This window comes from Telmatherina bonti (genome assembly GCF_933228915.1).
Source record: "Telmatherina bonti genome assembly, chromosome: 4".
Classification (NCBI taxonomy): Eukaryota; Metazoa; Chordata; class Actinopteri; order Atheriniformes; family Telmatherinidae; genus Telmatherina; species Telmatherina bonti.
In genome coordinates, this window is record NC_136622.1 from 19,861,878 (window position 1) to 19,877,703 (window position 15,826).

General features: G+C 38.3%; 1 protein-coding gene across 1 annotated transcript in view; it reads left to right on the top strand.

Moving 5' to 3' along the window:
* Positions 1–15,657, top strand: part of cntn3a.2 (contactin 3a, tandem duplicate 2) — a gene marked incomplete at both ends in the record, with an annotated part of 36,689 nt that extends 21,032 nt beyond the window's left edge. The window contains 11 exons of the mRNA XM_079239235.1: positions 385–554; positions 1,936–2,053; positions 7,407–7,565; positions 10,405–10,554; positions 10,637–10,707; positions 11,366–11,600; positions 12,072–12,181; positions 13,736–13,922; positions 14,190–14,302; positions 14,460–14,628; positions 15,560–15,657. Coding sequence (XP_079095361.1) covers positions 385–554; positions 1,936–2,053; positions 7,407–7,565; positions 10,405–10,554; positions 10,637–10,707; positions 11,366–11,600; positions 12,072–12,181; positions 13,736–13,922; positions 14,190–14,302; positions 14,460–14,628; positions 15,560–15,657 — 1,580 coding nt within the window. The remainder of the gene's footprint in view (positions 1–384; positions 555–1,935; positions 2,054–7,406; positions 7,566–10,404; positions 10,555–10,636; positions 10,708–11,365; positions 11,601–12,071; positions 12,182–13,735; positions 13,923–14,189; positions 14,303–14,459; positions 14,629–15,559) is intronic.
* Between the last annotated feature and the right edge of the window lie 169 nt (positions 15,658–15,826).

Here is a 15,826-nt window from a genome sequence, read left to right on the forward strand (position 1 = left end):
AATGATTGCTTGGGAGACTTTAAAGCTGTTCTCGTCAGTTTTGTACTGGATGCGCAGAGGAGCCTATTACATGAAGTTTAATCTGATCTGCGGTGTATTGTAATTGCTATCAGGATTTCCGAAGATTATGTGAGCCGCGTTATCCTGCAGTATCATCCATTTTTACTGGTGGCAGTCTGCATGTTATCACAGATGAATTGACTGAGACTTTTATGAGAGCTTTCCTTTATAAAGATAACTCAGCCCATGACTCACTGTTTCCAGCAAGCGTTGGATTACTGGTTCCATTTCAGCAAAACATCAACAAAGGGCAGCTCATCCGCTTGCAAAGGAAAGGTCTTATGTTTTGTGATTGACTGGCACCCATACCTTTTCCTCTGGCAGATCCAACCAGAATCATCCAGGGGCCGGTGGACATGGAGATTATTGTTGGCGAGAGCATCGTGTTACCCTGCCAGGTCGACAGTGACCCCGTCCTTGATGTTTCATTCTCCTGGGCCTTCAACGGACAGCTGATCGCCAAGGGAGACAGTCACTTTGAGCTAGTGGGAGGGGTGAGTGACCCATGGTCATTTTTTTTTTTTTTTTTTCAGATAGTGTGAATGAGCAGTTGGCACCTCTTTCCGTCTTGCTTCACTCCATTCCTAGCATTAGTTAAAAGCAACAGCTTGTGGCTTGACATCGTGGTGTTTCTTGGAAGGATTCACTGCGCCCAGTTTTCCTGCAACTAGTTTTATGCCCCCCCCCCCCCCCCCCCCCCCCTCCCATGTTGGAATTCTAAAAGGCTGCTCTGAGGCATAAAAAACAGTGTGACGATGTGAACATCCTCACAAATAAGTGCAAATATGACAATTATGGCCTCTCTGCTTCCACTTGTATTTTTGTGAATGGAAACAAGACGTTTCTTATGTCATAACACACTTCTCACGTAAGTCATTATGTTGGTAATGTGCTGGCTGTTCAGCCATTGTGACACGTTGTCATCTTTCTGGGTACTCTTCTCTGGGTCCTGCTCATTCTTAGCTCAGCTCATCTCCTTTTTTTTTTTTTTTTAATACCTTTGTTGAATGTCTTGAGTTTCTGCTTCGGCATGGCCTGTTGCACAGCCCCGCATAACAGGAAGTAGATACACATTATTAGATGTGTCTTCTAAAGGAATCAAAGCATGGCAGACACCCAAATGACAAAACACTTTCAGAACATCCTCACACCCTTTGAGATTAACCATTCTTCTTGTGTGTGCCTGACTGAAAATGTTCTTATCTGAAAAGAGACTCCTTCCCCAGAAATGCCAGAATGTCCCCAGTCCAAAGAGATTATCAACTTAACTTTGCTGCTTCAGGGAATTTAATTTCCATAATTAAACCACATTGGCTCTGCTGCCGCGTTTCTCTGCCAATGCTAGGAGAACGATTTCACCACTAATTTACCATTTGTTGCTTACGGGTGTCCTCTCAGATGAGAACGTACAAGTCTTTCTTCCCCTCCCTCTCTCTCTCTCTCTCTCTCTCTCTCTCTCACACACACTCACTCTCTCGCTCTCCCAAAACCAGGAAACACTGCTTGAATAGAGTATTTGTGTTCATCTTTGCAACAGGTCTTGAAGGTTATACTAATGACCTCTGCAACAAGCAAGCGAAAGAGCTGAGACCTTGTCAGAGAGAAAACGCTCCATTCGTTGCCAACATTATATTGTGACTTATGGTCTTGTTCCTTTTCATTTCAGCTCCTGTTAAGCAGCCATTTATGACCCTCCGTATACGTATATTTTGCTCAACTGTATTCTCCCACATGAAGTCTTTGTAAATTCACAATGTGCAAATGTTCATGGGATCACTATTTATGGCGCTTTGTGTATGCTTCGCTACATTTAATAAGCTGTCACAGGGTCGGTTATCTTCCATGCTACATAAAGCCTTTTCTTCTCCTTGGCAGAGAACAGCAGGAGATCTGATGATCAGGAACATTCAGCTTTACCATGCTGGCAAATATATCTGCGTGGTGGACACAGATGTTGAGAGCCTGTCAGCCGTAGCTGTATTGATTGTGAAAGGTAAGAAAACCTCCTCTCTGCTCAGCACTCACTAATTAAAACAGGACTTGCAGTCAGGCTCATTTGATTGCTTTCTCTTTAAGAGAGAAGAAAATAAAAACCTAACCCTAACAGTAAAATGAGCGATGGATGTAGAGATGTTGAAAAAGATCTGTATTGTCTAGAAGGGTTGCTGTGTGATATTTTGGAGCTTGTGTGTTGTGACGAGCATACAGAAAGCTGATTTTCAGGATGTGTAGAAAGTCAAATAAGCTTGTTTTTATGGAAGATTTTGCAATATTTTCATGAAAATTGCTCTGCACGTATGTAATGTAAAGGTTTTGGGCTCCATGTATTTATAGCAGCAGTTGCTTAATAACAAAAAGCATTCTTTTTAGTTTTGCTTCAGAGATATTTATTGAATTGAAAAACCAAATACATTTTTTTTTTTTGGCTTTTAACAAGCGATTTTCAGTGTTGCAATGTACTTGACAAGGAAATATTAAGATGCCTGTCTGTGCTCACTCATGCAGTATGCATTGCTCCAGAGAGACGCAATTGTCGATAGTTGTACTTGGCAAAGCAAAATAAATTTTGTTTCCCGTTTGAGGGACTAGCAGCTTTTTAACGCTTGTGGAGGGTGCTGGAGGGTTGTTTCTAGCCCAGATCAATATGCCAAATAGCCCAGCAAATTGACACAACATAAATATGCTAAATGTCAGATGAGGTGAGGGATGATTGTGTCAAGATTTGAAAAGGTTGGATCCATATCTTTATCTTGCAAGGATACTCAGCAGAGATTCAGCTGGGTCTGTTTGAGATTGTCTTGGCAAATTGTATTAATAAGAAGTCCTTTCAAAATGGCTGAAGATGAAGTGGAAATAATGCTGTTTTTACAAGTAAAGGCAGAAGCATGGCAAGGGAAATGAATTGGCCTAGAACTGACTGGAGACAAACTTGACTGTGACTCAGACTGTGCATTATTTACACTTCCTGCTCACGGCAGCTGTCACGGATGTCTCATAGTTTGAATCGAATGGCTTCAAAAAGCATGAAGCTGAATAAAGAACCAGTCATGGTGGAGGGAAATGTCTTTTCGTGATCACTGCAGACAACCTTTAACAAACTGAGCGTGACCACATACATATGTACCACATGCATGCATGCATTGCCCTGTAAACCCTCATTATATTTAATGCTGTGCAACCCACACAAATCCTTCTTTCAGAGAATATGCAGCAACATAGGAAGTATTTACACTGTATCAGTCATTCATTTAGTAAATTAAAGTATGTTTATTTTCTTTGGAACTGAGCCAATAAGCCAGTTTTGGTTGGTAAATATCTTGATTTCTGTCGGTTGAATTCTGACACGTTGCTTAATAATCAGTTGTTATTAAACTATATACATAAGACTAGATACTTTACATAAGGTAAAATATTATTTTCACCCATATTGTGGGGAATCATTTTAGAAATATCTGTGTCCATAATTCTGTCCAGATTCCCAAGCCTTAATGGAATCTAAGTTAGATTAGGACCCATTATCAAAAAAAACCCCCACAAAAATCTGTCGTTTTTGTGTAAAGGTGCTAATAAACAGGCAGACAGGTAAATGTGAGCTAAAACATAACCTCCTCAGCCGAAGTAAAAAGACTCCATGAAGAAAAATCTCTGTGAATGAGATCCTTCTCACATATTGTTGGTAAATTTTAAATGTCTTCATATATACAAATTTCGGGGAATATCAGCTTATTTCTCAATTTCGTATGCCATAATTCTTTAGAAGTCCAGCTGACCAAATGAAAGATTAAATGGTACACTGGACAAATGAAGATTACCATGAATCAAATGGTCACTAAAATGTTCCTTTCAAGCTGTGAAGAATTGCTCCAACTAATGATTGTCCTTCTTATGTGTTGCTTTTCCAGTCCTCTACTCCAACATGCTGTTTTAGATCAGTTGAGATCAGTTATTATAGCCAAACTGTCACTTCTTTACCTTTTTAAAAATCCTGGAAAACTTTGGCACTTTGCTGTGGTTCGTTTTCCATCTCTCTGTGAGCAGATCAACTTTGCTGCATTTGGTTTAATCTGATCAGGCAGTATGACCTTATACACATCACAACGCATTTAGCTGCTCTCTCTTCTGTCACGTCTTAAATAAAATAATTGACACAGTGCCACTTAAGGCCTAGTATGCACATGCCATCATACTGCTTCCATGTGTTTACAAATGTTCTTCCCAGCCTTCTACACCCTTTTTTCTTGTTGTTTGTTATATCTGTCCAAATGATTCTGTTTCAAAACTGCTCTTGCTTTTTTATAAGTCTATTTTTGCAGAGCAAAAAACACATATAGTTGGGTTTTTTTTTTTTGTTTTTGAGGCTTTGAAATGACTGAATTCCTTGATATAGCTTTTCCTTCAGTTTTCCTTTATCAGAGATTGGACCTAACCATCATCCACCCTGCTGTTTTCTGTGGGTGTTCAGGCATTGTCATGTTGCAAAGCTCTTTCTGTTTCGGTCACCACTTTATTTTGTTTTTGCAGCATCTGGATTGGACTGTTTTAGTTGCACTGAAAACTCCTTTGCCTGCATTTTATAAGTTGACAGAAACAGCTTCCAAATGCAAACCATCAATATGGATTCGACTCCAGGCCTTTCACCTGCATAACTGCTTAAAAATACATAACAGAATAACCAACACAGGAAAAAGCTTTTCATTCATTTACATCAGAACCTAAAGAGCTTCTACACATGGAAGAACTTTTAATTCTGACAACCTTTTATATGTGAAAGCCCTTAAAGCTGTACTTCAAGCCTATATTAGTTTTGCAGATGTGACTATAAGATGTTCTGGTGATAGTTAAGCAAATAAAAGTTCTGTCTATTTTCACCTCCACATGGACTCGAGTAGATATCGCCGTATTCCTTAGAGGTTGTGTGAAATGAGGTTGATGTTTATAAATGATGACGTAATCTTGCATCAGCAGTTACTTTTAGCTGTGTTCTGTTAAAATCTTCTTCGCTTGTATCAGAATGAAACCAGGTGAAGTTTTTAATCCCCCTTTTCATAAAGATAAAGTGATGCAAGTTTCGGGGTTCTGACAACATTTTGGATCATAAATGTCATATTTACCAAGGTTATCTAAAAGTTACAGATGCTTGTTTTAGATAATTATGAACACATCTGTAAAATATTATCCAGTTCTGCATCATTCATCTATTTTATTTATATTTCAGTTCATGAAATGTAGCATCATTGGATTATTACAGTGAAATTCATCAACCCTTCTCAGTCACAGCTTTTGTAGATATTTCAGAGGAAAAATATGCTCAAACAAGATTGTTTTTTTTTCCTTGAAAATTTTTTATGAACCAATTCATGAGTAACTCTGCTCCTTCCCCCAATTTGAACAGATTTATGCAAAAACAGAAAGACGCATGTGTCATTTCTCTACCAGGATTCATCAAATTTAGCACATTTTCCAATTTTTGCTATTCTTTTACAGGTGGGAAATAGAGACTTGAACTGCACTGAATATTGAATATGCATCCACAGAAAACAGATAATCATCCAAGGAGAAAATAGAAAGAACTGTCCTCCATCTTTCATCTTTTAATGAAAGATGTCACTGTCCCTGGCTGGAAACTCAAAGTACTGTTTTGACTCGAACTCCTTTTTCTAAAAAAGAAAAAAACAGTTTCATGTTGTGTGGATTATTCAAAGGAAAAAGAGATCTTGAATGAGGACAGGCATATAGTATTGCAGTTGAATTTTTCAAAATGCGATTCATTATTAAGTTTCTATGCAGTTTCATATCTTTGGAGAAAGAGGCAGAATTTTCAGACATTTTTTCAGTGTCTCTTTGTTGTCACACTTAACATTGGCAACTTCCTTCACTGTGGTTGTTTCTGTGTGACTACTGCAGCACATACAGATATTTATGATCATAGTTGCAATAAAAGGGATTATTAATGTTATTGGCAATGGAAACACTTTTGCAATCAGGTGTATTAGATAGCTTGCTCATATCTCAGGGTGTGATTTTCAGTCCTGTTTGGTTCCTCTCCTCTCCTCTCGCTGCATTGAAGGTCAATGATAATCGCTCCTGACACAAAGACTCTTGAGTGATCATCTGGGTTCTTGTTTTTAACGATGGCAGCAGTTAATGTTTTCAATGCCTCTCCACAATGTCTCACAAACACTCCACAGGGTGGTCATTGTGGTTATGGAGAAGGTCACAGTGTGAGGATAATATTGTTGGCATTAACATTCAAACTTCTTGTTAAGCAATTGTGCTCTTTTAAAAAATGATATCACCATCTGTATCTAGTATGTAAACAGATATGTCTAGCAACAGTCAATATGCATGCAGTACATCCACTGCATCTCACCACTGATATTCAAAACTGATACTTCAACTTGAAGCTGTGTATCTTTCACATTTATGTAACGTTCAATTTAGATCAAAATAATATTGCAGGCTGTCTGTGCCAAGGTAAAAATAAAACCCAGATCGTCTTTCTGTATTAATCAGAGATCATATAAATACTCAGGAGGCGCTGACAGCATCTTGTTGTCTTCAGCCAATTAAATATAATTATAGTATAAAGGATTGATCCTTGATTTTGTGCTCAATTAATATGTATTAATGAGGACACTGTATTAAAGCAGTTTTCTTTTCTATTAACAGCCACTAATGGGCTTTGCAAATATCATTATCTTTAAATCCAAGTCTTTAAGGGCAGTATATATATATATATATATATATATATATATATATATATATATATATATATACACACATATATATATATATATATATATACATATATGAGAGAGAGAGAGGATATCCAATCCGGTGCTCTATTATTTCTGATAAACATGCTCATTAAAGCAGGAAGACGTACATGAAGCAAAATTAAATCCAAACGCTGCTTAACTGGCAGGATAACAAAATAAATTATCGAACTTTGCATCTTTGGGGCTGTGATGCCCTTCTTCTTTTACCTTTTAATTTGACTCCCTGCATCCACTCACGTCTGCTGTCCAATCGATCAATTACCTCGAGGACCATGAAAGAGGGGGATTACATGTGGGGTGAATATTGGAGGATAAATCCTGAATTAACTTTTAATTCCTTGTGAAGGGCATTACTTCAAATGGTTTTAAAAAAAAAAATCATCTGTTGTTAATGTGGATCTCTAATATTGAAGGCTATGCACCGTAAGATTTCACTGGGTGATTATTTACATATATATAATCATGAATGCAGCTCATGTTTTCCGTGTGCACGTCATCGTTTCTGTAGACCCGTTGGTAATTTTTGCATGGAGAAAATACCTCACAGTATCTGTTCCTGTGAGCCAGGCCCCCCCAGCCCTCCAGACTCGGTGATGGTGGAGGAGGTGACAGACAGCACAGCTCAGCTGGCGTGGAGCCCCGGCAGAGATAACGGCAGCCCCATCTCCAATTACCTTATTCAGACCAGAACGCCCTTCACTGTGGGATGGCAGAGGGTTAACACAGGTACTCAGCACTTAAGAATGACTGTTTATTGCAAAGAGCATATGATGTTATTCTGATAATTCAAAGATCCCCTCAGGGAAATTTCAGGTCCTCCTTTCACCAGTTTGGCAGGCAGGTCACAGTGTAGGGTCAGCGACTGAGCAAGGACTCTGGAGATTTTGGCGTAAAAGGTCTAACTCTTCAGACATTAAGGTCATTGTTGCGAGTTTTATAGTGTTTCAGTAAAGTAATTTTAATAACACCATGTATATGCATGTATTATATACCTCATATAAAATCAGCATCCACTTCATCTGCTTCAAGTTACAAGTCAATTTTGTTGATATCTAGTTTTTATTTTTTGAACCTTTGAAAGCTTCTGTCTAATAAAGAGAATAAGATTAAGTTATTTCTGCATAACAATGTTTTTCTTTTCCTTTGTTGGGATGCAATGTCAAATGTAAGATGTAACCGGATGATGTGAAATATGCTCAGTTTGAATCAGGTCACAAGACGTGCGTGTTAATTGCTCAGATTAATCAATCACTTTTCAGATGTAAGTCGCTTTGGATAAAAGCGTCTGCCAAATGACTGCAGCAGAATAGAATCTTTAGACATGAGTGATTTTCCCATCCTGCATGAGAGACTATACAAATAATGAACAACTTTAACTGTGTTTCTTGAAACAAATGCATGGAATTGTGGAATATTTTTATCTGTGTTGCATAATATCATTAGGTTGGTAAAAGTATCACAAGTCGATCCTCCAAGGGGCAAGGCTGAAAGTCAATATTAAATGGTTGTGATCTATTGGCCGCAAGGCAGACGTGTAATAGAAATAGAGATCATTCTGTAGTAGAAATCCCTGCTTGCACTCGGCGAAACTTTGTCAGTAAACCCAGTCCTGCAGTTGGTTCGAGGCCAGTGAAGATGGATGGAGCTATTGTGGAAAAATTGGCCGTGATCTGAGGAACCAAACTCTGAATTTATATTTGTTTGGTTTTGGGGTTTTTTTGCCTTCATTTATACAGGTAAATCTCATTAAACATTTTCAAGAGCAACCTTTTTTACATATAGATACAAAAATACAACATGTTAAAACATGGCATAGGAATTAACATTCATATAACCATGTAAGTACATGTATGCCGTGCCCTCTAAACCAAGGGTGTCCAGATCCGGTCCTCAAGGGCCACAATCCTACATGTTTTCTATGTTTCCCTGCTCTGGCACACCTGACTCAAATCAATTAGTCATTTTGCAGAACTTCATTCGGTGTTATATCCATTTATTTTAAGCCAGGTGTGTTGGAACAGGGATGTGTGGAGAACCTGCCCAACAGCGGGTTTTCCATGTATCCTTGAGGACCAGCTTTGGACAGCCTTGTTGTAAAAGAGAGTTTGTTTGGCCTGTTCTTGAAATGCTTTTTAAATACCACCATCAATTATGGTAAGGAGGTACATTCATATGGCATGGGCACTGTGCACATCTGTGAGGGTCAATACTAAGTGGTGCATACAAGTTATGCAGCCGCTCAGGTATTACCATTTTCAGAAAAATCTTTCTTCAATCCAGCAAGACAATGCCAAAACATGATTTGCACATATTATAACAGCTCGGCTTTGTTGTAAGAGTTCATTTCCAATCACATATTGGATTCATTTAACTGATTGTGAAACAGAAATTGCCAGAAAACAAGGTCACAGATGTTAAGCAGCCAAAAAAGATACAAAGTGGGAAAAACATTTAACTTTTAAAACTAGTCCTCAGATCCCAAATGCTTCCAGGCTGATGCAACACCAGAGTAAAATTTCCCTTTTTGCTACAGTTTTACTCATGTAACTGGCATTTTTCAAAGGTCAATAACAATTCTTAGTTTCAGCATTTGATATTTTATTTTTGTGCTGTTTTCAGCTCAGTTTAGAACTAAAGTGATTTGTAAATCTTTTTATTACTTTTGGAATAAACACAATGTGCAAAACTGTAATGATCTTTAGGGGCACTGCCTTCTAATTTACTTACAGGCCTTCTCATAAACTGTTACTCATCAACTGATCCAGAACATGGAATTACAAAAATTAATACAAAACTTTCAAAAATACACAAAATTTTCATCACAATTTAATACAAAAGAGTAAAATGCATGAAATGTGCAATATTGTGAGGTAATAGTCCACCAAACATTCTGTATGTGGGAAAGGAATCTGAATAAAGAACAAGGTGAAAAAATAGTTTAGTCCTGTTTAACTACAATTATTTGTCCTATTACACAGAATGTATTTATATTACAAGACTATGTATAAAACTGTAGACTTTACTGGGAATGATGAACCCAACATTAGATCGAAAACCTTCCTGGTTACACTGAGTGTCGCAGAAGTGTGTGCACGTGTGAGCCATTTGAATTAGGTGTGCAGATGTTTTGCTTCACACATACCCTTTTCATTAGTCAGTTACTGATGCTGTGACCAGATCTTTCTAGCAAAAAGGGGGTTGAGAAAATAAATATTTCCTCTGGAGAATGTAGGAGAATATTTAGCATCATGAATCATTAGAGAAGAAACCAGAATCTTAAAAGCCAAGAAAATATTAGATTTTTACGGTTTCATCTATTACAGAGTGACAGGATTGTCAGTGTTTCCTTTTACCTGCTGGGTGTGTAAAGAGACAGTTTTCTGTCAATCTAAAGAGTATTAACTGACTTTTCAGTTGTTTGGGTTCCCTCAAGTAGCAAACTAAATTATTAATGGAAAGGTGACTGCAGGTTTTTTTTTTTTTTTTTTTTTTTTGCAGACAAAGCCGGTGAGTCGCTACTTAAAGATCCTTGTTTGGATAATGTTTGTTCTTTTTTTTTTTCTAGTCCCGGAGATTATCGATGGAAACACTCTGACAGCAACTGTGGTAGATCTCAATGCCTGGGTGGAGTATGAGTTTCGAGTATTGGCCAAAAATAGTGTTGGAGTAGGAGAGCCCAGCCCTGTGTCTGTCAAAACCAGGACAGAAGATGCAGGTACAGTGAATTTAGTTGATTGTCAGTATGTTATAATACCGTTTTTATTAATGCAGATATGAACAAGGTTTTTGCTTTGTAGTTCCAGATGCAGCACCGGGTGATGTGGGTGGGGGAGGTGGAAGCAGATCTGAACTGGTCATCACATGGGAGGTAAGTCATCAGTCTTATGTTCTATTCGGCTATTCAGTGTGCCCGCACTCAGTCGTTTTATCCTTGAGCGAGGTGCTAAATATTTCTTGCTGAATCAAATTCTCTGTCCTGTTTTGCTTATGGCTGTCATAAATTTGGGGCCAACGGAAGTCTGTCACCGCTGTAGTCATTTTCTGAAAGAGTCTGCATGTAAAGCAGCAGCAACGTACAGAAAAGCAGAAGCGTGGACTTGGCAGTTAATTTCATTTATGAGGCTTCTAACAGTGTTAAATTACTGCTGCTTAGTCAAATCTACACCGCTCAAATCTCGCAATAAGTTAAAGAGTCTGGTGGCTGAAAAGTAATGCTGATATCGTAGAAAGCATTAAGCCCTGAGTTATCTCATTGTTTTCTCATTTCATTAAATGGAGAATAACTTCTCATTTTAAAAACAGCCTGTTCTTTAATGAGTGCAGATGTTTTCTTTTTCTTTTTTTTTCCCCCCTTCTTTTTAAATAGCAATTTATTGCTCATTTCATTTTATCAAGTGGGTCACAAAAGCAATTTATAGGTCATGCACTTCTGAGTTCTGTGGTAATTGTGTGAGCCCAGCGGTGGAGTGGATGTGAGTGGTTTGTATATGTTTTAATATCACTATAGTTTTGTGTTTCACTCTCAGCCCGTCCCTGAAGAACTTCAGAATGGTGAGAGCTTTGGCTACATCATTGCTTTTCGTGCCTTCGGAGAAGTTAGCTGGACACACGTGGCTACTTCTGCCCCCGGTGCGTCTCGGTATGTGTACCGAAACGACAGCATCGCACCCTTCTCTCCATTTCATGTCAAAGTTGGCACTTACAACAGCAAAGGACAGGGTCCCTTCAGCCCTGTGGTCACCATCTACTCTGCAGAAACAGGTAAATGGATGTGAGTGGGCATCTTGGCAAAGCTTTAAAGTTGCTTCTCTTTTTGAAAAGGACAAATAGCATTAAAAAGGTTTTACTGCAGCTGCTCCATTAGGCTGTAGAAATCTATTTACGGGCAGAAAAAAGGCAGAAAATGTGGGACACGCTTGCAACACATTTATGTAAGTGTAGGCAGTTTGCTTCCAAATATCACCATTGTCTAGAAAAGCTGAGCAAAAATTAAAAACCTGTTGGCATTTAAATCTAGTCTAACCTCCCTTCGTGCTGAGAGGAGGTCAGAAGGTAGCTCAGAGTGAGCCTGCTTACCAGCAGCACCTTTTGTGTGATTATCCATCTGAGCAGAAATCATCAAGGATGCCACATGGTTATAGATGTAAAAAAAAATACAAGAGATTTGCGCCGCTTATCTCTGTGCAGTTGGAAGATGGCAGACGCGTTCAGTCTCCTGTTGTCTGTTTTCAGAGCCAAGTGGAATGCCAGCGGGAGTTTGGGCCAGAAGTGTCTCAGCCTCTGAGATTGAGGTGAATTGGCAGGCTCTCTCCATCACCCCTGAAAGGGTTCTGGGCTATGAGGTACTTTTTACTCTTTTAAATGGAAACAGATATCACACACAGCACTATTCAAAATGCTTGTCATCACCCCTGTTGTACTCCCAGCCCATCACATCCAAACTGTGTCGCCATGGAAATGGCCGCCTCAACTGGGCAACAGCCAGAATTATACACTTCTTCATATCAGCATGACAGGAAAACCTGTCAAAGCATTCTCAGGAGAAAAAAAAAAGAAAATTGCTTTTTTTTTTCCTGTTGGTGTAATTTATAGGAGATCCTGGAATTAGGCTTCATGGTAGCTGTACTCAGCTTCACGTGACAATATCAAGATCCTCATACCACACAGACCTGCAAAAAATAAATGAGAAGTCTGGTGATTAGTCTTTGAATAAAAGGAACGTTAAAATGTTAGATCTTTAACTCCAAACAGCTGATTGTGAGCTAGCTTGTCATCAAAAACTGAGGCAGCTTATGGCCTCGTGTTTATTTGCCCAACTGAACAATCAGAGCGATCAAATGGCTTCAGTGTAAGATGCTGTTTGTTGTTTGCTTTGCCCAATGTAAACAAAGTTGTTTTAATATTCTCATGTCAGGATCATATCAGATCTACTTATGTGATCTCATTGTCCACATATGCTGAAAAATGAGGGCAGAAGAGCAAACAAATGCAGGATGTCTTTTGTGATAAACTAATTAAAAAGCAAATGTTTTGAATTCAAATGATAAAAAGGCATTTGTTTTTCTATAGTCATAACGTAAGTAGACATTTGATCTGTAGAACACTATTTAAAGGGGTATTTTAATCAGTCTGATTTGCATTAGTGGAAAGATAAATATGTTATACTATATTGCACAACACTGATTTATTGCGGATTTGTAGAAGAGGACAATAAATCCATTTTGTTGAAGGACCAGTATAAGAAAAAAAAAAACTCTTTGTTTTTCATTACTATGATTGCTTAATTGTTGTGGTCACTGAGATAAAGCAATTTACGGATACTTGCTTCTCTCTGCTATTTGCTTCTATATTCATGTTGTGTTTTTATACAAAATAAGATTTTTTTATGGCATCACATTGAGCGGTCCATTTTTAATTATTTCTGACAAGTTCTTAAAAATCCATCTGTGTTCTCGTGTGAGGGGCAAAGTCTATCCCAGCTGCTATATGGCAAGAAGCAGGCTCCAACCTTAACAGGTTGCTATTCCATCACCGAGCCACAATTTATGAAATGCTTCATTAATTTCAGATCTTTCAGTTAATTGCCAGTGGAAATAATCACTCATCTCCAGCTTGAATTACTGTACCACCGACACGGGTCGTTCAGGATTGTGGAGATTCCTGGTTGTTATTACAAAGTGCAAATCCATGTAATGTCAAATCAACAGAACTATGACTTATCTTCAAAGGATGTACCCAGAGAGAACCATTTAAAGCCACCACATTTCTCTCAAGCCATCAAAAACCACTGCAAGATCTGTTTTGTGCAGAATAATACTCATGAGGAGAGTTTGCTCCGATCAAAAAGATATCTATCTCATTTATATGCCGACTACTATGCTCTGTGTCTCAAAAAGGTTGTTTACTGGGAGGATGACACTAAGCCAGAGACCATGGGGAAAGTTAGGGTGCCTTGGAACCAAACCTCGGTCACAGTGAGTGGCTTGGCAGGAAACACACAGTATTTCCTAACAGTTAGCGCCTTCAACACAGCAGGCACCGGCCCATTCCTCCCTGCAATCAATGTTACCACAAAAAAGCCACGTAAGTAGCAACACACGGGGGCATTCGATTTAGTAATATGCAGATGTGGAAGCTGTGAAGTCCATTCTTGTCTTTTTCCGTTAAACAGGGGAGAGATGATCAATGTTTGCATGCTTACCAAAGTCAAATGGTAGAAATAAGATCCTCCTCGGATCTCATACTTTGAAGTCTCATAAGAGAAATGTGATCATTCCAGTGTACTAAGGAGACAGTCATTTGTTTCTATGCTGACAAGTAGGGAAAAAAAAATCTTTTTCTATCGTGCAGCACCGACTCAACCACCGCTGAATATTGAATGGACCCTAATTGGTTCTCAGCTGTCTCTTTACTGGGAACCTGTGGTGGCAATGGAGTCGGAGTCAGAAGTTACAGGCTATCAAGTGAGTTTCAATATGTCTCCCGGTGACATGTTATGCCATGCTACGTTTTAGGTCGAGAGATAGCACCTTAGCTTCAAGATGTTAGGCTATAAGAAGTCATATTTAAATGAATGCCTTGCTAACATTCATGTGCCACTTGTTTCTCTTCCGTATTCAGCTTTCATACAGGAGGCAGGCACATAGAGAGATCAGCACACTCACAACAACCAACTCAACAGCAGAGCTGATGCTCCCAGAAGACGATGAAGAGTACATCATCCGCATTCAGACTCTGAGTGAAGGAGGCCTGGGTCCTCCCTCAGATCCTATACGGATCCACAAACTGAGTAAGCGCTTTGTTGATGTGTCATGAAGCTAGAGCTGTTAAAAAGGTTTGGTTTGAAAAATCTTAATGACTCCCTGCTTCAAATTAATTCTTTTTTTTTATTTTTTTTTTTTTTATTATTATTATTATTATTATTATTATTATTATTATTATTAAGGAACTTTTATAAGTGAAGACAGCAACACTTTGTAACTCTGACAGGGACATTTTGTCCCTGTCAAGTCACATTTTCTAACATCCCCATTCACCTTTATTGGGTTCTCCTGGGCTTATCTTTTTGCTGAAATATGCAGCGTAATCCATCTCTGTCACCGGGTCTCTTTGTATTAGATGCTACTCCTGTCCTGTGAGAGTCCAGAGGGGGCCTTATTTTGCTTCTAAATGCTACTTTATGTTGTTTAACTTGAAGCAGTTTAGAGACTGTAAGAGTCCATGTTGGCTTTATTTTTTCATTTCAATTTTATTCAAAAGTCTTTGGACTCAAAGTATAAGGTGTGTGCAAAACACACTGCAGCACAAAAATATAAGTCTGTGTTTATGAAAAAAAACAATATTTCATAAAGTGGTTCAGGTTATATTTTCAGCATCAGTTATGTGTTTTTGCTTTGGGAAGATTTTTCTGTTTATCATTTTGTAATTGACTCACTGATACTTTTATGAGAAACTATGAGAGCAAACTGCATCATCTCAGTGCTTTTGATATTTTTTACTTTTTAAGTGAACTCATACTGCATAAATGAGCTTTTAAGCACATTTTAAGCAAACCTCAGCATATTTTTCCTGTCAGGATGTTTTCAACATTCCCGTTTGCTTTTGAATGTAAGAAATGCAGAACAGAATCTAAGTTAAGATTATTAATTGTATTAATTATTGCATCAGATTTTTTTTTTTTATTCATGCATTTAATTTGTGTGTATGTGTGTGTGTTTTAGGTATGAGTGCCCATGGCTCCAGAGCCTGCAGTACAGATTTCTCCCCTCTCTCCTTGTTCCTCGCCATCACAATGTCTACATTCAGGTCAACATTGTGACACAACGCGACTCTCCTCGATTTGCCAACATTCAGTTTTTGTAACTTTTTTTCTGTAACTATGGAGTTTTTTTCTGTTCTTTTTTGGACATAACCATTTTGTAGATTTGTTATTTACAAAGTATAAGGCACAGAAGAATGAAGCGTGCTAAATGCTTTTTATTCCTTTG